Genomic DNA, 25,893 nt, shown 5'->3' on the forward strand with positions numbered 1-25,893 from the left:
GATGCAAGATCCCTTGGGTGTACACTGATAGTTCAAGCATATGGATCCGCAGGATGAAGGACTATAGTCTCTAAGACACACGGAGCAAGCAGCTTTCACCTCTCCGTGTTTCACTGGGCAATTCGATAGTTCATTTCTCCGAGAAGCTACTATAGGTTTTGAAACTGAATCGACAGCTCACATCTGCCAGAAGCTACATTGGGAAAAGAGGCGATCAGATCTTCAGCTGAACTGTGGATTGTACCTATGCAACGCACTTAGACAGCGGATCTAAGGTTCAAGATTCGCTATTCGCCTAAGTTTGGGGGCTGCGGGCCGACTGTGATCGGCAGGCGGGTCGGGTCCCACTTTCGACGCTTAAGACGAAATACGAACTATGATCGACATGCACATGTACTTTTGTTGCTCCAATCACCGGTTAGTCAATCTTTCTACGGAGCCGTGGTGACACAGAATCCTCGGAGTCTGCAAGCCTCCCACCGATATGCAAGCCAGGCACGAACTAGAACTGCAGAACCATGCTGTGGCTGCTCCGAGAGACGCCGATCTTTCCCCTGTCCCCAACGCGATTCAACCTTGGAAGGTTTCAGTCTTGTTTTTACTTCCGCAGTCCGAGTAATTAGTCGGTGGGGTTGTGATAGACAAGCTGAGCTCGGGTCGAGGCTGCCAATCACTGACGTCTGTGTCTCAGCTCCGACCTGCGCAAGTCGATATGGGTGCTCGTCTGGTGGCAAGCCCCTCTCCGCCCCCAAAAGATCGACACAAGCTATGTGAGTCTACGTAACTACTCTGGATTATCGGTCTGGCATATTCCCGTGTACGAAAGTTCGTTGGATCGTTGATGACGGTGGCGGGCGGCCTCAGGCGGAGCATGCGCAGTACAAGCCTTATATCTGCTCTTGCTCCTACTTAAGAATTTCTCCTGACAGTCGTGGTCTGAGCTCTTTCCCAGTTCTGTTTCTCTTTTCTCTCTATCCGATCTTGTCGCCCGTTATGAAGATTCAATGGGCCGGGCTCCTCTTAGGGGCTTCAATTGGCGGAGTCAATGCTATGGCCGAATATATGGCCGAGGCCATGAGAGGGGAGCGCGTCTCTGGCTACGGCAAATCTGATAAACCTTCCTGGGTACCGGACTTCAAAGACGAATCTCCACCTTATCAGGGCATTCGAATCCCCCGTCAAGATTGGACCTTGACATGTAGCAGCTCCGCTCGTGGCTATCCCTGCAAATACGCGATCGATGGCAAGAACACCACTGCCTGGCGCAGCAACCCCTCTGACAAGGGACACACTTTCATTGTTGATCTTGGGGCGTGGTACCAAGTGAGCGCCGTCGTTGTTCTCCCCCCTCTCGATACGGGGGTGGAAGGCCTCATTACCCAGCACAAGATCTGGATTAGCGAAGACCATGAGACCTGGACGGGGCCTGTCGCATATGGGATGTGGCCCAATACAGTCAGACAGCGGATGTCCGCGTTCGAGCCATCTTCTGCCCGGTATTTGAGAATCACGACCGATGCCGACGAGGACAACCCCTGGGTTGGTATCTCCGAGCTGAACATCTACGGAACTCTGTACACCATTCCTCGCGATCCTGTACTCGGTGTCTGGGGACCAACTCTTGATTTCCCCATAGTTCCTGTCTCCGGTGCTCAGGAGGGATCTGGCATGCTTGCTCTTTGGTCCTCGTGGGCCGACGATCAGTTCCACTCCACCCCCGGAGGCAAGACTGTCATGACCCGGTGGAACTCATCGACCGGAGAAGTTTCCAAGCGGACTGTCACAAACACCCAGCATGACATGTTTTGCCCCGGTATTTCTTACGACGGCACTGGCATGATGGTTGTGACCGGAGGTAACTCCGCCTCGCAGACCAGTCTCTATGATTCTGCCAATGATAAGTGGATCAGCGCAAACGAGATGAACATCAAACGTGGATATCAGGCATCTACAACTCTCTCGGATGGGCGTGTCTTCGTTATTGGAGGCTCTTGGTCTGAGGTTTCCACCATTAACAAAAATGGCGAGGTTTACGACCCTGCTACCCAAAAATGGTCTATGCTTCCGAACGCGACAGTCAAAGAGATGATGACCGATGATATGGAAGGCCCCTGGAGAGCGGACAACCATGGTTGGCTCTTCGGTTGGAAGGGTCTGAGTGTCTTCCAAGCCGGGCCTAGTAAAAACATGAACTGGTACTCTGCTTATGACGACGGGCATGTCAAGGCAGCAGGGAGACGTTTGAATGATGGTGATTCCATGTCTGGCAATGCAGTTATGTTTGATGCCGTGAAGGGAAAAATCCTCACCCTTGGAGGGTCTCCTGACTATGATAAATCGCCGGCCACCGACGCCGCCCACATCATTACGATTGACAAACCTGGTCAGGAACCAAAGGTCGAAGTCGCTGGTGGAAAAGGCACCATGCATTACGAGCGTGTGTTCCACACTACCGTTGTTCTTCCTGATGGAAAGGTCTTCATCGCTGGCGGTCAGACCTTCGGGATTGCCTTCAACGAGGAAAATGTCCAGTTTGTTCCTGAGCTTTATGACCCTGAGACCGATAAGTTCCAGAAGTTGCAGCAGAACAATGTGGTCAGAGTGTATCACACCGTCTCCATTCTCCTCCCAGATGCCCGGGTGTTGAATGCCGGTGGTGGACTGTGCGGCAACTGCACGGCCAACCACTACGATGGCCAGATCTTCACGCCTCCCTACCTGTTGACTCCTTCAGGCCAGCTCCGGCCCCGTCCTGAGATCCTCTCGGGCCTACCAGATAAGACCGTGGTCGGCAGCACCCTGAGGTTCAAAACTTCCGGTCCGATACGGAAAGCGTCCCTCATTCGTTTGGGTACTGCCACCCATACTGTCAACACTGACCAGCGCCGCATTCCTCTTGACGTTTCCTCCACATCCTTATTCCAAAAAACCTGGAAAGTGACTCTGCCAAGTGAGCCGGGCATTCTCATTCCTGGATACTGGATGCTATTCGTCATGGACCGGGACGGCGTGCCTAGCGTTGCGAAGATCATGATGATTGGCTTGGACCCCAAAAAGACCATTGAAGCTTGGGAGGAAGACCCACTGGACGTGACGGATCAACAGAAATGTGAGCATGGATCACTCAAGTCTTATTGGCAATCTCCGAAGCTAATTCTGCAGACGTTGCGTCGTCGGTAAGGATGGAGTTGCTCAAAAAACATTAGTTTTGGTAAAATCTCCAAAATAAGCAGTTATATCAAGATCAGATTGCAACAACAACTCTACAATGAAATAAACCCCAATACAAAATGAGCGGACAAGAAAGTAAAGATAGAAACAAAAAATCGGATATGATATTGATGTAAACAGATGGTTGGAACGAAGCCTAACTGCTAAGCATTCGCGCAATATTAGAATAACAATCGTTCCAAAGATCCTTGTTTGCGATGCGAGATTCAGTCACGTTAGCGGAATGTAAGGAAAAGAGGGGATCAGCTCCGGCTCGCTCAAGGCAGCCGGGTAACTAACTCATCCTGTGATCCAGGAGTCAATGACTTGTTACCATCACTTACTATAGCTAAATACTCGACTCGCCACAGGATCAGATAAAGCCAACCCAGGCACTAAATTCCTCTGCAAATTTCACGGCTGCCTTCAGATAAAAGTTGTCCTGATCACCCCAGGTAGTAGCAGTCTGCCTCAACGCCCAGATCGCCTTGACATAGTGCGCATCCGTGGAGTATTCACCCTTGACAGCCTGCTCGGCAGTCCAATTCCAATCTCTCCCCTTGAGATCAAAGTCTCGAATCCGGTCCAGCGGGGTTTCGGGACGTAACTGAGCCATAAAGATGGCCAGCGTGATGAGCCACCATTGACGAACGAGAGGGATCTGGAACTTCGCGGGAATCAGGGGTAGCAGCACGCGGACGGCATGGCTGGTCGTCAGAACGTGCACGAGGAAGAAGTCGTATTTTTCCGATAAGTCCCCATGCGAAGCAACCATGAGTGCAACTGCGAGCTCTTGACTCTCACGGAACTGCTCAATCGGATTCTCGAGTTTCCATGCGTTCCAGTGGTTCAGGAGTACAGCTTCGCGGTCGCTGAATAGCTTATCCAGGTTGTGGTCACCTGGAGTCACGAAAAACCCATCTAGCTGCTTCTCGGAACGGACTTTCTCGAAGATTTCAAAAACCGATGTTGACTGGTAAGAAGGTTCGAGTTGAGAGGGTACTGGATCGTCTGTGTAGTTGTGTATGCTGTTGTAGCAGACTGATGCCAGTCCCAATGCTTCCATTCCTACTTCCCGACTGCCCATCTCAAATGCATAGGCGAGATGAATGAGCGGATGTCCCACTGTACAAAAAGGTCAGCATATACTCCAAGGCTCAGATAGGTGGTGTTTTCTGGATGAAAAACTGACAGTCGGCAATGACAGCATTGAAAACGGGCTCATCGCCGGAGAAGAGGTACTCGGCCACAACCTCTTTCCAGTCATAGTTGAACCGGACCAACTCATCTTCGTAGAAATCCACAAATGTCTTCTGATATCTGTTTCGCGGCTGATTGTCAGTAACCCCGAATACACCCGGAGGGAGAAGCGAGCGGCGAGACGTACTCTCGGCACCCCAAGTGATCTCTCCAATCTTCGGCAGTGACCTCTGCTGGCGAGTCATCCCACGCATCTAACAGCTTGGACTCGTTCTCGTAGAGACGTGTTAAATCGTCCGCGTCCGCGCCCTGGAGGAAGGCGGCACTCAGGAGCTGGAAGCGTGTTAATTAAATCAACGCAGATGTAAACAATCTTTAGGTCATATCTCACGTGTGGTGCATGGTTATGGAATTTCCGATCATTGTACAGAATAGCATGGTTCGCATGGTTCAGCTTGAGAAGGTGCTTCAACGCTCGGCCGGACTTCTCCTGAGCATTCTCGATATCATGGGTTTTGACAGGTGGAATATCAATAACCTGCTTCTCCCCGAATAACCGAAATGATTTCAACGACGGTAATGAGATTTGGAACATGCTGGCGTCGCCACAGAGCTACGTTGTTCGATGGTGGGGGCTGTCTGCGTGGCCCGAGGGATAAATCTGCCGGTGATATCGGTCCGTGCCCTCTTACAAACCAGTACAACGGGACCTTGTGGTTGGCGTCACTCGAAAAATGAAGTTCACGTCTGCTTCAATCAGCCTATCGCAAGCTCAACGGAGTCTCGGATCTGCCGTGGATTGTTGGGAATATGAGGCCTCAGGCACGCAATTACAATGACGTAATTCAATCTAGTCACGTGGCAATATAGAAAAACGTGGATTTAGAAGGGAAATATGCCTCTCAATTTGGATAAACAAACAACTATTTTAAGTAGTCCGACACTATTTTAAGCCTTGTAATGTTCTACGGCAGCAACCGGATTTTCGGATTGAGTGCCAGCCTGTCCGGCTAAAAACTCCACCTCGATTCGGGGACCGACGTAATTCTTGCGTCCGTCCGCGAACCATGTGATCGAGGAAATGATGACAACAATGGCAAAGGCGGCAACACAGTAGTCTATTTGATGTTAGTACGACATGCCCCGGATGATATCAGACTTGATGACATACTCATGTTGCTGCCAGTGGCAGGAAGATCCGGAGGGAAGAGGAAGAGGACGGTGGTAAGGATAATGTACACGACGGAAATCTGTTATGGAAGTTAGCTAAATCCTGCTTTCGTATTTTCAAAGGGGCCTTACGATGTTAAGGATGTAGCCAACGACGTTGGGCAGGACGAAGGCACGCTCGGGAAGGGTGCTACGTCCACGGCACAAGTTGATAGCGATGGGCATACCATAGGAAAGATCCAGCAGGACAACCGACGCGGAAACAATGGCGTTGAAAGCGCTGGAAGATCCAAGGAAGATCAATCCGAAGATGATGACCAGTGCCAAGTTGAGATACAGCGAGTGCAGGGGAACCTTCAGCTTGGAATGAATCTGGGAGAAATAGGACGAGAAAGGCAGACCGCCGTCTCGGGCAAAGGCATAGCACATGCGACTGCTTGTGGTCATGATAGCCGTGGTAGCAAACAGCATGCACACAAGGGGGAAGCTGGGGATTTTGTCAGCATTAGACACGGAAAAATTGTGGACAGTAAGGCAGTACTAACATGAGCAGGCAGATAGCACCGGCGTTGTTCTGAGTGGCATTCTTCAGGATCGCCAAGAGTGGACCAGCTGCCGAATTAATAATTGGATCAATTTCACCGGCCACAAACAGAAGCACAACCAGGAAAATGACACCAGTGATGGTACCAATTGCAACGCAGGCAATCATGATCTTGGGTCCCTCGACGGAAGCGTTCGGGATTTCTATGGTATGTCAGTAACATTCACACGAACATTTTGATCATCTAAATGTACCTTCGATCATATGGGCAACGCCGTCCTAGTATATCATTAGCTCATGCCTCACACCTCGTAGAGCAAGTAATGACTCACAAATCCAGTAACGCCTAGACCACCCTGCAGAAGTCCAAGCAACCAGGCAATGCCATCGGGCCCTGTATATGTCAATTGGTATTTCTCATTAACCAGAATCAAATCCACATACAGCCTGTCTCGTTGATAAAGTCGCGGAAAACAAAGTCCCCGGAGTTGTAGTTGCCGGAGGAACAGGCGAGGACCGTAATGCAGATAACGGCAAATCCGGTCAGAGACCAGGTGAAGGCAGCCTTGTTGAAGTAGGGCAGAATGCTGTTTCCGAACGCGTTGATGAGGAATGCAGCAACGTTGTAGGCGACGTAAATCAAAAATTGGTGCCAGCGCTGGGGGTCGTAGCTCTGATCGAGACATTAGAAGCAAAATCTTCACAACGCCGGAATATGGCACATACGGGGTTCATCAGAGAAATACAGCCCAGAACCAGCTGGCTACCAAGCAAACCACCGGTTGCCACCAGGGCAACCCAACCTGAGCAGTTCACCCAGCCAGTGATCCAAGATAGAATGGGAATCCATTTCTCCCAAGAAACTAGACGAGATTAGCAAACGGATTTTCGTAAGTCAAGAGATTTTCGTTGTCAACTTACTGACAGCAACCCAGTGGTATTGACCTCCAGCACTGTTGCGAATTGTCAGTCGCGCTCAAAATTTTCAACGCGTACTCTCCTGGGTACTCACGTAGGGTACGCAGATAGGAACTCGGCCAGCGAGGCTGCCATGCACATACTACAAATACCAGCAGTCACCAAGCCTAGATTGTACTGTCAGTATTCACATCAATTGAACCGACGGGTGGCAACTTACCCCAAACAACACTTGCCGGGCCTCCGGAAGGCAAACTGAGGGATAAACTCGCAGACAAAGCTGTCCATGACTATCCACGGAGATTCATTAGTTGTTGACCAGGCGGGGCCACAATCAAAAACCACCAGAATCACATACATTCAGAATAGCAAATGCAAGACCAAGCATAGACCTGCAATTCACATAGGGCTGGTTAGTCAGGCGGTCGGACCTCGACACGCGAGCCAGGAGGCACATACAACAAAGAGTAATGGCGTTTCAGCTCTGACTTGTGGCCCATCTGGGCCAACTGCGCATCATCCTCAAAACTCTTCTCCATGGTGGCGAGTATGAAGTGCTAGCAGGAGAAGAAAATGTCTGATGGAAAACGATGGGGAAAACGGTCAGAAGAAAAGAAATCTCCGGGCTAGCATGACGACAATTCGAAGCTTACTTTCCATCCCAGTCTTCTCCACGCTTTTCCGATTAACGCGGGGGGTCCGGCATGTTTGTCGACTTGTTAGGTAACAGGTTTGGGGTAATGGGTCTCCGAAGGCGATAAGTTGCCGTGCCCATGATTGGTTCAAAGGCCCGAACGCCGGCCTGTTCGGCCACTCACCGGGCTTTCCACCGGAATGTCGATCAAGGCGTTGGGCTGGCGTTCCGCAAAGCATGGCACGAGCCCGCAGCCCCCGAGCTTAGCCTAACAGTCCCGTCTCATTGGTCACGCAGGGACGTCAACGGGGAGGAGAGATTGTGATCTCGGGGTACGGAGTAGTTTGGCACGACTTTCAGTACTTGCAGTATGGGGAAGGTCGTGGCAAACCCATCGTGGCGTCTCTCCAAGTTCTGGCTCCCCTGACGTCTGCGTTAAACATGACGCCGGCGTTAAACCTGACGCCTGCGTTAAAAGGGCGTAAAGCTTCGTCGCCACACTCGGTCCAGAGACTCCGAATAGAAGGTTGCTCCTATCAGCTCCCCGATAGGGATGGATCGATGTGGAGTTGCAGTGGTGGGCCAACCGGCTCGCTATCTTTGCTCAGTCTCACCAAATCCCCCTATGTAAAAGATATCGTTTCACCGGGGGCCCGGGGTAGGCCAAACGGATCCACCGGCATTGTACGCAGGAACGCTTCCATAGTCTAGCACTAGCAAGCTCGTCTTCGGGAGCTATGCCTCTTCGGCCGACACCTGCATCGTGAGAATTGGAGAACCATGGGCGAGTGGTGCATGGCGGCTTCCAGGTCCGCGGTGATCGGCACTTCGGGAAGTCTCGCCCTAAACTTTAGATTTTAGCCGCGATGTTCAGTGATAACCTCCGTACGCCCGAAATGTCACCTCTTCGGTCCATTGAAGGGGTGAACCCGACATCGACGATTTATTTCTTCTCGCTGAGGATAGTTTCAAACCACAAAATAGCCTGGAAGGAAATGGGGGCAGAGAAGTCTACTATCACGAATGCATACTGCATATAGAGCCACATGGTCTGCGCCTGGGCATAGTTTATTGATTTCGGTGTCATTCAGCCTCAATTTTAAATCCACGGGCTTTTTTTCATCGCTTCAAGGCCATAGTCGCGAATGGGAATTCTTTCCGCCAATTCCGTACGCTTAAATTTCTTTGTCGCGTAGATTTTCAAGCCGCAAGGATCTAATTGGAGAAGATGGGTAGGCGGTCGCCGTCATATAGGGGCATCAATTTCAAACCACTACTAGCGACACGTATGCGGGCATTTGCACAGAGGCCCGCTCAGTTTGTAGTCAAACTCTGAGCGTGGCACTAGACGAAATGCTCGCTCGAATTGAAGTTCAGCTCATTGTTCTCTCAGGGAAGCGTTGACCGGTAACGGCACGTGTTCATTGGTGGTCTCAGCCATGCAAAAGGGTAAAGGCGCGTTGAACTACTGAAGGTGGTCGAAATTCAAGATAATGGGACTCGCGCGCGTAATTCGCGATTGCATATGCCTTGATTGACTATGGTCGTGTGAATCCCAGACCCATAAACTTGAACTCCTGTATTGGTGAGGATTTTTTCAGGCCAGCGTTGACCCGCTCGCACGGATCTACTGATCAGTTCGATGGACGTTGAACACATTATAATTACCTGCGCTCCGGCTCCGTGCGAGATCGCAGCGGTTCACCGACGCGATGGGTGACAGCAGGGTTGAACCTGCCAGGGTGGGCGGTGCTCAGGTTGGCCCGCCACCGCAGAAGCATAGTCGATGGTCAGCCACGCACCGGAATGCACGAGGAGTTGGTTGAGCGAGCAGCGGCGGTGAACAGCTGCATGCGCTGTAGGCTTTAACATAGACTGTAGTTAACGTGCAAGGGATTCGTTGAACCAAATTTGTCTGCTTTGCCCCCAATAATGACCCTGTGTTCACCGATGCTGCCGTGCAGAAGAATCGTGCCAGCTCGTTATCCAGGCCCCCGGAGATGAATTCTGGCAATCATTTCGACGGGGACGGTTGCATTGCCGAGGATGTGCGGACCGCGTCAAACAAGTTTGTGCCCTGAACGAGAAAACGGCCTATCTTCAATGACTGCTAGGATCGTGTCCTAGAGGTTTGGCCGCAGGGGAATAAGACCGGGAGGGTATACATGTTCAACCGCGCCCCGAGCGGAGCCCACTTCGATCAACAGCGACCAAGTGAGGTTAGAGGGCGGCGTGGTCAGGCTGTAGCTGCACTCGACCGAGAGCATTCATGTTCAGCCGCGGTCCACGCGGAATACAACGCTAACTTTTCTGCTGGTCATCAATGGCCCAGTAAGGGTGGACATACGATGTTGGTGTGGTTGGACGTACAGTTGCAGGAGTAGATGGCAGGGCTAACGACCAGGCGGCTTGAAATGGCGTTTAACAATCTACTAGATTCAGCTAACTAGATGTAAAGCATTTTTCTTAAACGGCGGCCGAAGCGGAACGCAACGCGAGCGCCACCCCTAGTCAACAACGGATAAATGAGCCTGGCGAGATAATGTTTGTGATCTTGGAAGTCCAATAGGAGCCTACTTAACCGATCAACAGAAACGTAATTTGAACAGGTGTTCTTGAAGCAGCAGCAGTGGTTCTGCGTGGGTTTCATTTTCGCGACGCATCTGACTGTGCTTTCTCGCATGCACAGGCCCCCCATCAATCATACCACCCTCCCGGCACTGAGTCCTCGGCTAAGGGGCAGCTTGTCTCCGGATATCACTTCCCACAGCTGACCCCACTATGAAGGATATGTCGGTGGGTCATATTACCCCTCAACGACAGGGCCTGTAACACGACAGCGAATATTGGTAGCGCCCTGCAACAGCCCCTCGCCTCGTAGGGTCTAGGACACTTAAAGCTTAAATATAGTGAAGGAGCAAACCTGATTCACGGATACGTCGGCCTAGATCGTAACTGCAGGGGAGAGACATGTAACTTGTACTATACTGTACTGCGCACGTGTAGGCGGGACTCTCGCAGCAGCAGTCCGTCTTAAGTCTTTTGACTGGACGATGTTGAAAATTGGACGCCTTATCCTAAGGCGCCAACATTGGTCGGCATCTCTCTGCCCCGGTGGCTGCTGATTGGTCAGCTAGGCTCATGAGGATATTGAAATTGGGCTGCATGAATAACCCGTATATGCAGGTTCCTCGCCTATATCACTCTCTATGCTTTTTCAGAGGAAGTTCTTTCATGGACCACCGGGCAGCGCTGTAGGAGAACATTTTTGTATGCATTTTCCTTAGAAAACAGTTCTCAGGAAAAGGGTATAAATATCCCCCTGAGAACGAGCAGAAAACAGTATCAGAATTTACTATTAATTATCTGTCCATCTTCCTTTCGTCTGATCAACCACCCTTCATTTCTCAACAGACGAGAAAAAAGAAATCTCTATTAATATCTTCGCCGGCTCTTCCGTACAGTATAGTCCCCGTCGATCTTTCCTTTTTCTGTTAAACGAAATTACAACCCCAATGATTGGCGGGATTAGGGTTTTCGTATAAACGCTTGTTTCCTCTTTGACAGCCACCTATAGGAAACAGTCTTCGACGAGTACCATAGCCTAGTCTGACGTCGTAGGATAACTATCACAGAAGGAAACATTTGTCTTGGGTCCCAATCCTATAGCTTGAGGTATAAGGATGGAGAGACTGTTCAACTGTACTGTAAATTCCAAAGAGTACTGAGTGTTTTATAAGCCCCGCGTAACGACAACAACTCCTAGTCGGATAATTAATTATATGGTTACATCTATACCCCTGCCCTGCGGGATTTCTGTGGCGGCTTACTTCCCCTATGTCAGCGGAGAGGTTACATCTAAATCATAATTTGCTCTATTATATTTTTCACATGTGGTCATCTAGTATCATTGGAAGATACTGTCATAAATGATGCCGTCAACTACCTAAGGGCTGCCGCTTGAGAACATAGGCCACCACGAGCTAGTTAAACCGTCAATTTGACTAACACTAGCACAAGTCACATGCGGCACCCAACAACTAGGCATTTGCCGAATGCCCAAATAAATTAGAGGTTCCCAAAACTTGGTATATATTTGCGTAATAATATGTCCATCCATTCAGTTGCACGCAAGCTTTTCTGGACGTCTGTGATTGACTTCCAAATGAGGCTACCGCAGGTAGAAGTCTCTGGTCACGACCGGGTCCTGACTTGCCCCCCTGTAAGCGCTAGTCCCATTTAAAGTTCTGGATAGGGCGGAATATCGTCTCTTTCGGACCTTGTTAATGGTGATGCCTGGGCTGCTGTCGAACCGAGGGCACTAGTGCATGCAACTGAGCCACACTAGACCAGGTTCTGCTATTATCAACATCTCGGACCCTTAATCGCGGAGACACTGCGGAGAACTCCGTTCTCCACAGACAGTATGCGCAGCGATGTGGCTGCACTTGGTATAATTCGAGCTTAGTGTCCAACTGATCAATATCGTGCTGGACGCCACCTCTACTACCCGCAGGATATACGAGTTGATCACATCGAAAATCCCTTCGCTCCGTGGCATGGACGCTACCATAATGAAAATTTGAGCTAGAGGCTAGCGTTGTCATGTAACCTGTCATAGATCGAAATTTGTACATATAAAGTGACCGTTCCCCTTAGTTAACAGTACATTATACAGTTTATAACACATTTTGCTCTCATTCCTCAAGCTATACTCTTACGCAAATAATCCAAAACAATACTCATAAGGTGCAACGATGCCTTATCCTCTACATCGTCTTTCTCTCTTGATTGCTTTATTTACCTATATAAGCGTCATTGGAGCATACGATGTTTGTCGCGGTACCAAAAACGTCGTTCTCGCCCCTGGCGTTCAAAATGCAGCCAATCCAACCTTTCACAATATCGAAACGGGTATCCAGTTCAAAAAATACGTTAGCGATATTGGCGATGCGACAGAGCCTGAAATGGTCGCTATAGAGTATATCTGCTCCTATAACCCAGATACTCGTGGAGACCTATGGATAGTCAATGAAGAAGGGAAAGGTGTCGCCCAGTTGACAAAAGAATATTACGAAGCGTTTGGTGCCGATCTCGATAGATCGCCTAGTCCGAATACCTACTATTTTAGCCATGAGCTTCTTAATAGTATGGTAGCTCAGGTGAGGGGTGATCAGCCTCTCCAGGAAGAAGCCCAAAACTGGGTAGTCGAGGTCAAGGGCCTTGCTCGTGCTGAGCAAGCTAATGTGCTGGATAAACGTTTTATTCGGTGTGGTATAAGCCGTTGCTATTCTCCAAGGACTTGTATATCTACGGGGGGTAATTCCTGCCGTGTCTGTCATGCCTTCACCTGTTACTTCGCGCTCCTCCCTGATGGGTGTTAAAACTGTAAACAGTCAGCGACACGTACAGATTTCAACAATCTGAGGGAAATTTGCTAGTTCTTAATAGCATCATTATCGAGAGATTATATTCGACTTCTTTTTGTGTTACGGCTTAGCAGCAAAGGGTGGGCTTGGTGTGAGCAGCGCTGAGTAGAGATGCGTTATTTGTCACAAATTTTTTAAAATACTCTTTATTGGCCAAAACATAGCAAAAAGCTCTAAAAATTAAAAATTTCAATCATTAGTCGTTCATAACTTAGTTAACTAGTTTACTAGCTAACGTGGTCGGTACTGTAGTTGTCGCATCAAATTAATTATAAATAGACAGACCTGGGCTACAAAATATGATGGATCCATCTAACCAGCTTCTGCAATATATCTGGTAGTGATTTGATTACCTCACAAATTGCCTAAAGGACGGTATGACAAGGTCTTAAGATAAAAAAGCATTGATAGATAAGCGAAGGCAGAGTTCTTGATTCTGAGCGATTGTGTCATTGATAGCTTAACATTCCGAACTTAATACCTAAAATCTCCAGCTTGGCTTGGATTTAGCCATGGTCTCTCCCTAAGTAATATTGATTTGCTATATCTACGGGAAAATATAAGTAGATCCCGCCATCGACGGAATTAGGGTGGATATATAATCCTTGTTTTGTCTGCGTTCCTAACGTCCGTGGATTCATTAAGGTGTTTTTGTAACCTTCACATAGCCATAGCAAAAAAAAAAGTGTCCATAAGGGGGAAAAAGCAAATTTGAGCATCCGTAAAATTCTCCGAGACGCCTCCGAATAAACCATCGAAATCACCAGCGCATCAACTCCATATCCTTCGGAATTTTCCATCCATGCATGACGCAAGCTCGCTTGTACGATTCAACCGCCTCGCCAACAGCATAATCCTGAGAGTTTCCCCCGACGCGGAGACAGACGAGCGGGCCGAGGGTCTGTGCTGGTGATGGCCAGCCGGACCTGTAACAGCAGACTCTCCATGCAGGTGACAGCCGTCCAACCGGAGTTGGTCAGCAGTTCCATGCACAACGCACCTCCCAGAGTGACATGTCCACCTCCGCCGGCGTGGAATTCTAGGAATCGGGGTCGAATCACCCGGACGAATGGGGGATCCATTGGGTAATTGGGTGGGAAACGGAGCTCGAGAATCACACTTTTCAATTTCGCTGCCTTCAAGTCTTTGGCGAGAGCTAACTCTGGTTCGAAGCTGTGGAGCTCCACAATCCACTGATAGAGGTTCCCAGAGATCAAGTTGGGGTCCACATACCAGCCGAGTTCGTGCAGTTTCTCTTTTTTTTGGATGTTCACTATTGACTTGAACTGCTTCTGAAGGACCTTGGTTGCAAAAGTAGTAGCATATTGGGGTGGGGCCAGAACGGGCAAGGCGCCCTCCTTCAGAGTCCCTGGGACGAAGTCGATGGCGGGGGCAGCCTCCTTCCCCTTGTCTGTTTTCTTCTGGGTGGTATCCTTTGCTGCCCTTTTCTTTGTACCTGGTTCCTTTGGAGGTGCGTCGACCATTTCCACGTCTGAATCTGAAAGAAGAATCTTGAGATCTTCTATGTCCGTCGCTTCACTGTCAATCTCGCTGCTGTCATCCGTGTTTGGCGAAGAGAAAGACACATGCTTGCTGATCTGTTTCGCGATTTTTTTTAATACACTTTTTTGGCGTATGAACGGGTATACTGAGCTCTTCTCGTCTCTTGGAGCTAATGGCCGAGATCGGAATCTTCGAAACTGCTTCCCTGGGTCCATAGACTTTGTGGAGAGGGTCTTGTGGGTAAATTGCAGAGGCAGAGGCAGATGCGGACTTTCCTTTTTCGAATTCAACTGGATCCCAGGATACTGCATCATAACCCATATTACGGCCATTCCCGATCCCCACGAAAAGGTATCTGGGCTGGATCCAGTCCAGTTGTGCCACGACATAATGCGGATTGGAGCATTCGAACTGCTTTGGAGCATTGACTACCTCATTCAAGGATATGACGGATGTCATGTTGAGAGTGCTTTGAGGCCACGAATCATGAGCGTATACACCATGGTTGGAGTAACCTGACGATGTTCCGAAGTGAGCAGACATGTAAACGCCATCCCCACAGGCTCGCCCATTCGCAACGTAGTCGAAGTGAAGCCCTTCCCGCAGAATGCTGTGCCAGTTGCATATTGCACTGCCATGCCATGCGAAAAGTGTTGGGTAATTAGGCTTCGCCTTCATCGCGTTCTCGTTGACTGCCCTGATAAAGCGCTGCTCTTTGTCCGGGGCACCTTGAACCAGGCGGAACTGAACATAACCTTCCATGTCACTTACCAAGTGCTCAGGATTATTGTTATCTTGGACAATGCATGACCGATTTGAGGCGACAATCCACCGCAACAGATCTAATGCGGCGGGTTGGATTCTTTCCCACCAAGACGACAGAACTCCCTCTGGCCCTTGGCTTGCCAGGTACTTGATCATCTCTTCGATCCCGGGAAGCGTGCTCAGAAGCATGACGATGCTCCTTCGCTTCCTATCCGGGGTCAATTTGTCAAAGCTTGTCTCGTAGATCGTGTATTTTACCCTCCGGGGTCCTCCCCAATCTTTGGTCGCAAGTTGCAGGTCTTCTTTTGACATCTTCTTACTCCCGCGAAGGGGTAACGAGATTTCAGCATGGTTGGATGACTCGCCGATATTTTGAACTTGACAATGCCATGGGGGTTCACGGCCAAAGTCTGTCTTCCCGTCAGGGATGACAATGAGGATCCAGTGACCTTTAGCAATCCGGGGCTTGCTTTTATGGGAAAGCAGCAATGTCTTCGGGTCAAGTGTTGCAGAATGATATGCCGTAACACAGGTGTCCGCAGACGTGTCACCACTCGCGTGTTCCTGGCCAGTTACCTTTATGTCCGGAATCAGAATTCCAAGACCTGTAGGGAAATCCGTGAGCTTCCCGGCCTTCGCTCTGGAGTACGCCAGAGAGACCAGCATATCAACAACACTCGGTTGGGATATGATTTCGTGCTCCAGACTTGGGCCCATGCCGTAGGTAATATACTGATAGAGACAGAGCCCCTTAGAGCAGACGTAGGGCTTCAATGCTTCGAAGTCATCGTATTTTTTGCAGAAGCAAACGAGGCAGAATTCAGTGCATCGGACAAAGTGGCGAAGAGTAAATTGCATTGCAAGCAGAGGGAAGGACATGCTCGACAGCGCCAGGCCCATGTCAGCCATTTGATCGATCGTAAGCCACGGTGGAGGTAGTGTACCCCATTCATCCGGTACGAGATATTCCTTTGAACTTGCGTCGTCGTCGCTCAGATACTTTCCTTGGCTAGCGTGAAAAAAGTGCTCTGCGCCCGTCCAAGAAAATCCGTACTTGAGGCGAAGTCTGACAATTCCCATGAACCGTTCGTTCAGGAGTTTGTTGAGCTGAGCGCCTATGAAAAGGGGCCTGAGCTTGTTCTTCTCGGTCTCCTGTGCGGCTGAACCATCCTTTTCGGTCGGTGTGTTGCCCTGAAAGGCCATCACAACGGCGGCCGCCGATGGCTTGTAGGAGTCACAGAGACCAAGGCGCATCTGAACAAATGAAAAATTCGAGTCTCCCATTTCAAAAAGATCATCCATGTCAAGGTACATTTGGGGGTAACGAAGGAGAAGAACCAAGTAGTCGTTGGGGCGTACTTTCCAAAGATCCATGACTTCTTCCGGTATATCCAGTCTGCTAACGCGGCTGGCCACCGAAATAACAATACCTCCGGCGGAATCGCCATGATACTCAACCTTGAATCCGTTTTCCTTGGTGGCCCGCAGATCCCGACGGATCTTCTGCCGCAAAGAAAATGGGGTTGGCTTTCCGACTGGGGAAAAGTCGTCATCTTCGTCATCGAAACCAGTGAACTCACCGGCATCGGAATAACTATAAATTTCATAGGAGTCAGAAGAGTACTCGGTATTCTTTAGGTCATGATCCTGATATTCCTCGGGTGGCTGAAACTTGGAGCCGTTGAGCGCCGAACAGACTCCACTTTGGATGATCGTCAGGAGACCGTGAATGGAAATGCGAGGGAACAAGGCCACGGCAGTTTCGACGGCAGCAGTGACTGCGGGTGGAGGCTCATCGGATGTGGAGTAGACGAGGTATTCGTGGTTTTTGGGGTAGCTGTGAGGCTCTGCGGGTCAGTCAGTAAACAGAGACAATCTTGCGATCGTGGGGTATTGACTGACGAGTCACAGCTTGGAAATCAATAGAAACGGGCGCATCGGGAGAGGTGAAGGTGAAGCAGATTGACCCGTCAATATCACCAGCTTTGATCTTGCTCAGGTATTTGAATTTACCTGCGACCTTAACCTGGCCGAGGTCTCTTCGGAAATCATCTTGGGCCGGCATAGCAGTAAGGTTGAGGCTTGAACGATGACAGAAGAAGAAGACGGGTCAGTTGACATAAACGTCAAGCAAAGAAATCAGAAACAGAATAATGAAAAGACGCTGCGGGAGTGGATGAGGGAGGTGAGGAAGAGAAGGAGTGGTAATGGTGAAGTCCGCAATCTAGAAAAGCAAGCAAAACACCGGCCGCAATTGTCAAAGGTGCGTGCTACCTAACTAGGCTCTAGGCCACAGGAAGTCCCGATGCGCTGGATCTAGCATGAAGCGCAGTGAATGCTTCGTAAACCAAACACGGAGTAAGCGCAATGAGTAGACGCGTCTGTTGTGCCCCGCGATTTCAGGCAGCGCTCGAGGCAACCCAGTCACAACGCCCGTGTTGACTGCGGCTACTGCACGTCCACGGTTGGCGCGGTGTTTATCTACCAGCTCTCGCTTGGCTGCAGAGGCTGCAAAGCGGCTAATGGAAAATAGGGCAGTCCAGTTTATTATCGCGTATAATGTTTGAGTATCTGGAGCTGATCGACGGAGTCCTTAAATACTAAAGATATTGTTTTGTCCTTGTGAGTATCCAGATACTGTACAAACCGGTCACAAATTTTCACATGATGTGCCTTGTGTCATAATTACCTATTGAGTTGGAAGAACGATGCCATTGTTCTGGCCCTCGACCCACTTTCATACAGTGCACAGCAGCCTTGCAATATCACTCCGCACATGAAGGAATAACAGCTTTACATCTAAAATTATGTCTAGTTCCCGAGTCGTGTCACTCATTCATCCTCACTGTTTCAGTGCTACCTCCAAGGCACCTAGTGATCCATATGTCAACTCCAACCATGGAATGAACATAGTAGACGACACTTGTCTGCATTAGAATCGGTCAACACAAACTCAAATATACAAACCGCTCCTTATCTGGGCATACACGAAACAATTACACTTTCAAATCATCCTCCCAATTATCCGCCGCAATCGGCCGATTAAACAAAAAGCCCACACAAACCAACGCCTTTCCAATAGCACAAAGCAAAATCGGAAAACTCGAGCTAACCTCCCTCTGCGCAAACGCACCAACAAAACACCCCGCAATCAACATAACAAGAAACATAACGCGCCGATTCCGCAACCGATTCTTCAACTTTCCCAAATCCGGATCAATAACAACATCCACAAATGCCGCCGTCGCCATCGCCGTCGTAATCTCCGTAATCTTCAACGACCGACTCATAGCGACCTGCCCACCCGACGAAAACGCCAATAACCCAATAACAGCCATCGCGGCCGTTCCTTCTTCCCTTATGGGCCGGGAGTATTGGATAATGAGGGCGCAGAAGACGAGTGTTGTTTGGATGAGGTTGCTAATCAATAGCCAGAGACGTTTGCGCACGCCGACCAGGTTGCCTAGTTGGCCGAGGATGAACCCGCCGGCGATGAACATGGATAGGCTGACGCCGATGTTGGGGAAGCTGTATAGGTGTTTTGTGAGGCCTGCGACGCCGATTGCGAGGAATAGCGTGTTGCCTGTTTGATTGGAGGCGAAACACCTGTAGTCGGGCCAGGCCGCGGCGTCTTGGATTCCGGTTGCGAAGGAGAGGAGGAGTAGTTCGCTTTCTAGGAGGAGGTCTTCGCGGATGTCTTCCATTAGGAATTCGAGGAGGCGGGACATGCGTCGCCGGGAGCAGTCTGATGGAGGCAGAGAGGCGGCCATGGTGATTAATGTTCCTTTTTGGTGTTAGCTTGGTTGTAGATTTCTGTGTAATGGGGATATGTACTGTAGCTAGGATCGTGTTTATGGGATGTAGGTGTACCGAGGTGGGACACTCTCCTAGAAATTATGTATAGCGTAGTGGAGGTCGGCAATAGATTATGCCAGTTATATAAATGCCTTATAAGGCTGAATCTTGAATTTCAGATCAGATATAAACAATATCGAACCGCTGATGGATGGGAACAGCCAGTAGCCACACGAAAGTCTCTTTTGATCAAATCGAACCCCAAACAGCAGTCCCGATCAATATATACTCCTTCTCTATGTACTTATAAGCACTAATCTCCCATTCGATCACCCGAAACATTCCATGCTGACGTACGACTCAAGTGGCCGCCAAGAATGCTGGAATTCCAAGCCAACGGCAAGACTTGAGATCGGCCACGGGGAGAACGCCAAGCCGATGAAAGCCCCTAGGCATGCTCTGCTTATATTTCCATGTAGGTATCTTCAAAATTGCTGGATCGGCTATATGGCGGGTGACGCGCACGTAGGTGATCGGCTTTCCACGCGTCCTTTGTCCATCTGCTTCCACGTTGGGATGGGTGATCTCTAGGGTTGATTCATGCCTTTCTGTTTCGGTGGGGGAACTAGTGATTGCCAAGACGAGGCTTTCGTGTTGCTTGTGTCTTGGTTTGCAATGACGTTGGTGGTTTGGGGTCGGCTTGGATCATAGCATGCTTGTGTTTATGCTTGTTCTTTTCTGACGCTCGTGGGGAGATGTGAAGGCTTGATGTAGTTTTCGAGGATTTTAGTCCCGAGACAGATTCGTTAATGGTTCAGACATTTGGTAGCAGATGAGGAGAACATTGCACGGCTTAGTTGAGCTGGCGAGGTTAAGTTGGATATATACCCTGTGGTATGAGTGTCTTGGACATCCCTTCGAACCACTAACAAATTTCTTTGGTGAATCGGAGTATGAGAATTGAAAGGCTGGACAAATATGCCGTGTTTCGTGAGGTCTGAGCTTTCGAGGAGAGTAATATAAGTGGATGGTTAAAATTGTTGATACATTCATAGATGGGATGTCATATACAACGCCGAAAGGCACCCTAGTTATCAAAAACCGACTCCGCGCACTATGATATCCCCAAAGCTTAGCTATATGCAAATGATTTACACGAACAGAGAACTATTCGGAGCGAGGTTATCCAATCCGGATTCCCCCTCGAGCAGAGGGAAGAGTCTACGGATGCGGTCCTCGAGAACAGCCTCTTCAGCCTGCCAGCGCCGCAGCTCAGCAGTCTTGGCTTTAACAGCACTCTCGCCACCGTACCAGGCCTTCTTTGCATTTTCCAGGCTCTCTTGCTCCTCCTTCTTGGCACGTTTCACGAGGGTGGACACCATGACCTTCCAGTTCTCAAGACTAACCTTAAGACACTGCGCGCAGCGTGTTCGGGTTTCTTGGTCTTCGGAGTTCTTGCGGTCCAGCATTGTTGTCTCGGCCATCTCGACTGCGTCGCGCGTCCAGGCGAGACCGTGCTCGCGGGATGAAGAGGCATAGATGATTTCACCGATGTAGGTCATCAGGCCTGCCTCATCACAGGCAGAACTGGCTGTGCGGAGAGGAGGCGCATCGCCTGAAGGGAGAGGTTCAGGATATTCCACGGGGACGAGGACGGTTTTGAGGGATTTGAAGAAAGAAGAGAAGATGTCGTTGGATGCTTTGAAAGAGGGGACGGGCGGAGGGAGACGGGAATCAGGGGTGAAAGGCAGATTGCGCCGGGCCTTCAGGACAGATGTGAAGAGAGAAAGCGCAGTTGGCAGATTACCCTGCTTGGCGTGGTGCACAGCAAGGGCAGTCGATACACGAATGAGATTTTCAGACGGCAGCTCCGGGCCATTCTTTAAGATTCCTGTCTTGAGATCAATGACCTTGCTGACATCGCCTTCCAATCCTCCAGCGGCGATGTCCAGCGCCCAGGTGTACATATCACCGGCAGTAAGGCCCAATTGCTTGGAATCGAGCCAATCGGCATACGCAAGAGCAGCATCGAGCTTCTGCCGCGTATCAAAGCCCTTTGTCGTCAAAATCTTCATATAAAAGGTCTCAGGAGGCGGTGATGCCAATTCACAATCCTCTTCCTGGGGTGCCTGCGCACCCGCGGGGACAGGCTTGGGCCGGGGATTTGATGGACCAACGACATACTCCGCTGGGGCAGAGATTCTCTGTTTGCGATCGGTCAACCAGCCATCCAGGTTCTCAGCAGCCTTGCCAAGTCCCATGAGAGCTTGGAAGTAACCACGGCGCCAAGGCTCGCTCTTCATCGAGATGTCGAGTCCAGTACGACCAATACCCTCGACCAAAATCCCACCTTCATCCTGTTCGAGAATGCCCTTGCCCTCACCCTCTGTATTCTCTAGACGAGTTACCAGCTCTTTCAAAAAGCCGTGAACCATGGGCCAGTCGGTCATCAGCTTGCCAATGTATTCAGGGTGCTGCAAGGCCTGCGCAGTGCGCAGGCACCAGCGAGATTTCAACATCCATTCTGTGGGTGTGGGCCATTGATGCTCGATGTCTTCTTGGTAGATACCGAGCTGGATAACTTGGTACAGAACGATCATACAGAAGAAGGTTGCGGAGAGCTTGGAAATGCGGGAGAATCGTTTCTTAAAGTGGGACTGGCTTTCGGTTGAGACGAGTCGTCTGAAGTGCTGGCGCAGATGTCTTGACAGAGGAGGGAGTGGGCGTGTCGGTGCTAGTGGTGATAGGAATGGAAGTTGTGGGCGGCCCGATGGCTGAGAGAGGAGCAGTAGTCGCGTACGGTTGGTGAACGGCCGCAGGTGGACAGTGCTTGGACCAGCGGTCCGTGGGGGACACACCGGTCGAATATGCACCGGTATTCGACCGAGGGGCTTCCGATGAGGCAGCATGGTTGCGTTGCTTGATGGAGAGAGGTTCGTCGGCGAACCCTTAACTTGACTGCGTTTGTGGTGTTTGCATCGACAATCGGTCACGTGATTTGACCTGTAACGTTTGAGATCTGCATCAGTTCTATAGAAGGCTTTCCAAGCCAAATAACCTTTGGAATAGCAAATTAAATTCAGGATTGAGTTAATGATATTCGGTGCTCTGAAATATTGCTCTCTGAGAAGCGAAGCTATTTTCAGAAGTACTTTGCTCAGGCTGTATGTCCAGAACTGACATATGAACTGGTCTCAACAGTATCCCTAGGCTACCCAGCTGCGTTCAATTTGGTTTTCAGTAAATCTTCTGTCTGTTTGGCCATGGAAGTTTTCCTTTCTGACACTCCAAAATGTTTAAAAGTAGGCAAGATTCACGTAGTGGTTGGAGATTGGCTCATCCGAAAGAGATGGCTAAGCTATGCGCACCTAAGCAGCGTCCAGGCCTTCACCTGGTCAGTCTTTAGACAAGTCACGCGATATCACTTCCAAAGATTTACTGGTACCTAGATAGTTTTAACTGCAAGCAATTGATATAGGAAACAAGACTTTTAATTAAAAAATCTAATTTCGGGGAATCGGGAATCCAATTGCAAAAAAAGCAAGTAAACGTCTCTATGGGTAAGATAGCCTCAAAAGCAAAACGGACCTAAACAGTCCAACAAATCTACTGACGCTCAAGGAAGCCCTGGCTCTCAAGGATGAGAATAATCTCGTGGACAATAGAGCGGACAGTTGACTTGGAGGCATCAACAACAAGGTCAGCCTTCTCGGGAGCCTCATAGGGGTCATCGACACCAGTGAAGCCCTTGATCTCGCCACGGCGGGCAGCAGCGTAGATACCGCGCTTATCGGTCTTCTCGCAGTGCTCGAGGGGAGTAGCGACGTGGACGAGGAAGAAGGAGCCGTTCTGGGAGACGGCGTCGCGGGCGTACTTGCGCGAGGCCTCGTAGGGGGCAATGGGGGCAGCGATAACGGCGGCGCCGGAGCGGGTTAGCTCGGAGGCGACGAAGGCAATGCGCTGGACGTTGGTGTGGCGGTCCTCGCGGGTGAAGCCCAGCTCCGAGGAGAGCTCGTGGCGGACAGTGTCACCCAGAAGCAGGGAGACGGAGCGCCCACCCTGCTGGTTCAGAGTCACCTGGAGAGCACGGGCGATGGCGTCCTTGCCGGAGTTCATGTAGCCGGTCAGGAAGATAGTGAAGCCCTGAGTGGCGCGAGGGGGGTTGGACTCGCGCAGGATCTTGACAACCTCGGGGTAGGAGAACCACTCAGGGATGTGGGCGCCGCTGCGCAGACGGCGGCGCAGCTCGGTACCGGAGATGTTCAGGGTCTTGACGCCCTGGGGAACCTGGTCGACGGGGCGGTACTCGTCGGTGTCAGGCAAGTAGGTGACCATCTGGAACTCGACAACCTCGATGCCGAGCTCATCCTTGTACTTCTCGACGGCGTGCTGGGCATCGTAGGGGCCGTAGAAATCCTCGCCCTTGGAGTTGGAGCCAGGACCGGCGTGATCACGACCGACAATGAAGTGGGTGGCACCATGGTTCTTACGGATAATGGCGTGCCAGATGGCCTCACGAGGACCACCCATACGCATGGCCAGACCCAGCAGACCCAGAACGGCCATGCCGTTGGGGTAACGGGGGAGGAGGGCCTCATAAGCGCGGACACGGGTGAAGTGGTCGATGTCACCAGGCTTGGTGAGACCGACGACGGGGTGGATCAGGACATTAGCCTGGCGGGAGCGAGCCGCGCGGACGGTCAGCTCACGGTGAGCACGGTGCATGGGGTTACGGGTCTGGAAAGCGACAACGCGGGACCAGCCCAGCTTGTCGAAGTGAATGCGCAGTTCAGCGGGAGTGTCTTTGGTCAATTAGCTTCCAATTGTATAGATCACGGGCGGGAGAGGGCCGCATACAGCGCAGAGCGACATAGTCGTAGTGGTTCAGCTTGTTGACAGCCTCGACCTTGCCACCGATGTAGAACTCCTGGACGGACTCGTTCAGGAACTTGATGGCCGGGTGCTCGGGGTCACCACCGAACACGAGCTTGCCTTCCTTCTCCCTAGAGAAAAAGAATCCACGTCAGCAAAGACCCACAAAAGAGCTCGAGCCGCCGCTTGGACGTTCATTTCAAGAAGTAATCAGAATCAGGAGATGCGAACGCCACCGCAAGTCTCATGGGTTACAGGAGCGGTAAATAATGCGTGCATGCGTAAGAAAATCAAAAGACTGCAAAGGATACAAGTGGGGGGAGGGAGCAATGGCCAAGAATGGTCAAATCGGTGCGGGGATCGACAGTATGCGGCGACGGAGTTCCGGAGGGGGGTAATTTCAGGAAGATCAATTGTAGCTCACTCACTTGTCGGGGCGGTAGATGTCGTCAATGGTCAGGATGGCCAGGTTGCGGTCATCACGGAAGTCGCGCAAGGTGATGCGCGAACCAGCCTGGAGCTTGTTGTCGCTGATAGTCTTCTGGGTGGCGTCAAGGGTAATGGGCATGGAAAAGACGTTGCCATCGGCAAGGCGGCAGTCCTCGCAGACGCTATGCACACGACATCAGTATCTATACATCGCAATTCCAATTCCAATTGCATCGCGGACATACCGGTCATAATCGGCCTGGTTCATGAAACCTGAGCGAGATCGACGTTAGCAATTACCCCATTACCCCTCCAATGACTGTCTATCCGCCCGCCCCGTAAAAAAAAATTGACCTCCCACTTCGAAGGAATTGAGGGACGAGGAGAAGGTAGAAAAGGTTCCATTGGACTTACCCTCGAGAGGAGAGAAACCACCGTTCATGATCAGCTCGAGATCGCACAGCTGGCGCTCAGAGAGCACGACGGCGGGGAGGGTCTCGGCCTCGGCGGCGAGCTCGGCCTGGCGGGGAGCATCGCGGGCGAGCAGGTCCTTGAGGACACCACCGTGGGGAGCGTTGGCCATTGTGTATGAACTTTTGGTGAATTCCCCAGGGAATTGATTAATGTACAAAAAGGAAGAGATGGGGAGGAAAAAAGAAGGAGTGGGGAAGGAAGAAAGGAAAGGAAGCGCTTATCAAGTTTCTTCTACCATCTACCAAGCTTCCGTCTAGGCCAAGGGGCGTACGACGCGCATGAGGCAAACGTCTCCATGCCCATGCCAGGTAAGAAGCAGGACAATCACCGTGCCCCGCCGGAACTCGTCAGTGGTGGAGACACCGTACTCTTGGCTTGGTCGATTCATCCAGACAGAGTTCAACATGAGGCGTGGCCCGCTCGGGAACCCAGGGGAACTCCTCTGACTATCAATTCATCGCCTTAATTCCCGCGACACGTTTCGGATTGCTCTTTTTTACAGGGTTCCTGGATCCATGGTTGCAGGTGGCATTTACAGGCTCGTTTGAGCCATCACTACGGTGTACTGTTTCTTATTTCCTCCATCCTACATAGGTACCACCTACGGTAAGGTACCGGTACGTATTACCATGTACCCGAGCCATGATCTCCAGGAGAACCCAGCTCGGCGGACTCGTGGCCTCCGTACTCGTTTATGGCGGGGATCTTCAGGGCCATGATCAATGATTTTCAGGGGGCGGTATTTACTCCCTACAACGCATGGAACTTGACTCCAGCCGCTCCCTGAGACTATCGTGTTTTTTATATCTTCGTCCTGTTCTTTACTACATGAACGTGATTACGTGGGTGGCTTTACCGTATCCAACACGTGACCAGCACGCAACCTCCGCCGCAAATGTCGTGATTGAAGTGTCCCGATCGGGAAACTCGGGCTTGGCATGGACTAATAT

At 50.6% G+C, this 25,893-nt stretch overlaps 7 protein-coding genes across 7 annotated transcripts; 1 reads left to right on the forward strand and 6 right to left on the reverse strand.

The window, feature by feature from the left end:
* Window positions 1-993: 993 nt before the first annotated feature.
* Window positions 994-3,180, forward strand: N7498_007395 (putative galactose oxidase; the record flags this gene model as incomplete). Its single annotated transcript, XM_058454457.1, has 1 exon — window positions 994-3,180. The coding sequence occupies one exon, from the start codon at window positions 994-996 to the stop codon at window positions 3,178-3,180; it is 2,187 nt and encodes a 728-aa protein (XP_058306706.1).
* A 403-nt stretch (window positions 3,181-3,583) lies between these two features.
* On the reverse strand, window positions 3,584-5,005 carry N7498_007396 (questin oxidase family protein; the record flags this gene model as incomplete). The annotated part of the gene is made up of 4 exons (XM_058454458.1): window positions 3,584-4,335; window positions 4,403-4,530; window positions 4,598-4,743; window positions 4,802-5,005. 4 exons carry the CDS (start codon window positions 5,003-5,005, stop codon window positions 3,584-3,586), a joined length of 1,230 nt encoding a protein of 409 aa, XP_058306707.1.
* A 353-nt stretch (window positions 5,006-5,358) lies between these two features.
* N7498_007397 (GABA permease GabA) lies at window positions 5,359-7,581 on the reverse strand (the record flags this gene model as incomplete). Its single annotated transcript, XM_058454459.1, has 13 exons — window positions 5,359-5,528; window positions 5,582-5,660; window positions 5,713-6,067; window positions 6,126-6,327; window positions 6,379-6,403; window positions 6,457-6,518; window positions 6,569-6,797; window positions 6,851-6,987; window positions 7,046-7,077; window positions 7,137-7,209; window positions 7,263-7,332; window positions 7,401-7,434; window positions 7,502-7,581. 13 exons carry the CDS (start codon window positions 7,579-7,581, stop codon window positions 5,359-5,361), a joined length of 1,548 nt encoding a protein of 515 aa, XP_058306708.1.
* Window positions 7,582-13,935: 6,354 nt separating this feature from the next.
* Window positions 13,936-17,438, reverse strand: N7498_007398 (putative ubiquitin conjugating enzyme; the record flags this gene model as incomplete). Its single annotated transcript, XM_058454460.1, has 3 exons — window positions 13,936-14,627; window positions 14,755-17,220; window positions 17,276-17,438. 3 exons carry the CDS (start codon window positions 17,436-17,438, stop codon window positions 13,936-13,938), a joined length of 3,321 nt encoding a protein of 1,106 aa, XP_058306709.1.
* Window positions 17,439-18,369: 931 nt separating this feature from the next.
* N7498_007399 (YoaK family protein) lies at window positions 18,370-19,143 on the reverse strand (the record flags this gene model as incomplete). The annotated part of the gene is made up of 1 exon (XM_058454461.1): window positions 18,370-19,143. One exon carries the CDS (start codon window positions 19,141-19,143, stop codon window positions 18,370-18,372), a length of 774 nt encoding a protein of 257 aa, XP_058306710.1.
* A 1,176-nt stretch (window positions 19,144-20,319) lies between these two features.
* On the reverse strand, window positions 20,320-22,077 carry N7498_007400 (uncharacterized protein; the record flags this gene model as incomplete). The annotated part of the gene is made up of 1 exon (XM_058454462.1): window positions 20,320-22,077. The coding sequence occupies one exon, from the start codon at window positions 22,075-22,077 to the stop codon at window positions 20,320-20,322; it is 1,758 nt and encodes a 585-aa protein (XP_058306711.1).
* Window positions 22,078-22,774: 697 nt separating this feature from the next.
* On the reverse strand, window positions 22,775-25,052 carry sC (sulfate adenylyltransferase; the record flags this gene model as incomplete). The annotated part of the gene is made up of 5 exons (XM_058454463.1): window positions 22,775-23,970; window positions 24,026-24,171; window positions 24,469-24,651; window positions 24,715-24,742; window positions 24,884-25,052. The coding sequence occupies 5 exons, from the start codon at window positions 25,050-25,052 to the stop codon at window positions 22,775-22,777; spliced, it is 1,722 nt and encodes a 573-aa protein (XP_058306712.1).
* Between the last annotated feature and the right edge of the window lie 841 nt (window positions 25,053-25,893).

The sequence above is a fragment of the Penicillium cinerascens genome (genome assembly GCF_028974065.1).
Source record: "Penicillium cinerascens strain IBT 15544 chromosome Unknown contig_9_segment0_segment0, whole genome shotgun sequence".
NCBI classification, from domain to species: domain Eukaryota; kingdom Fungi; phylum Ascomycota; class Eurotiomycetes; order Eurotiales; family Aspergillaceae; genus Penicillium; species Penicillium cinerascens.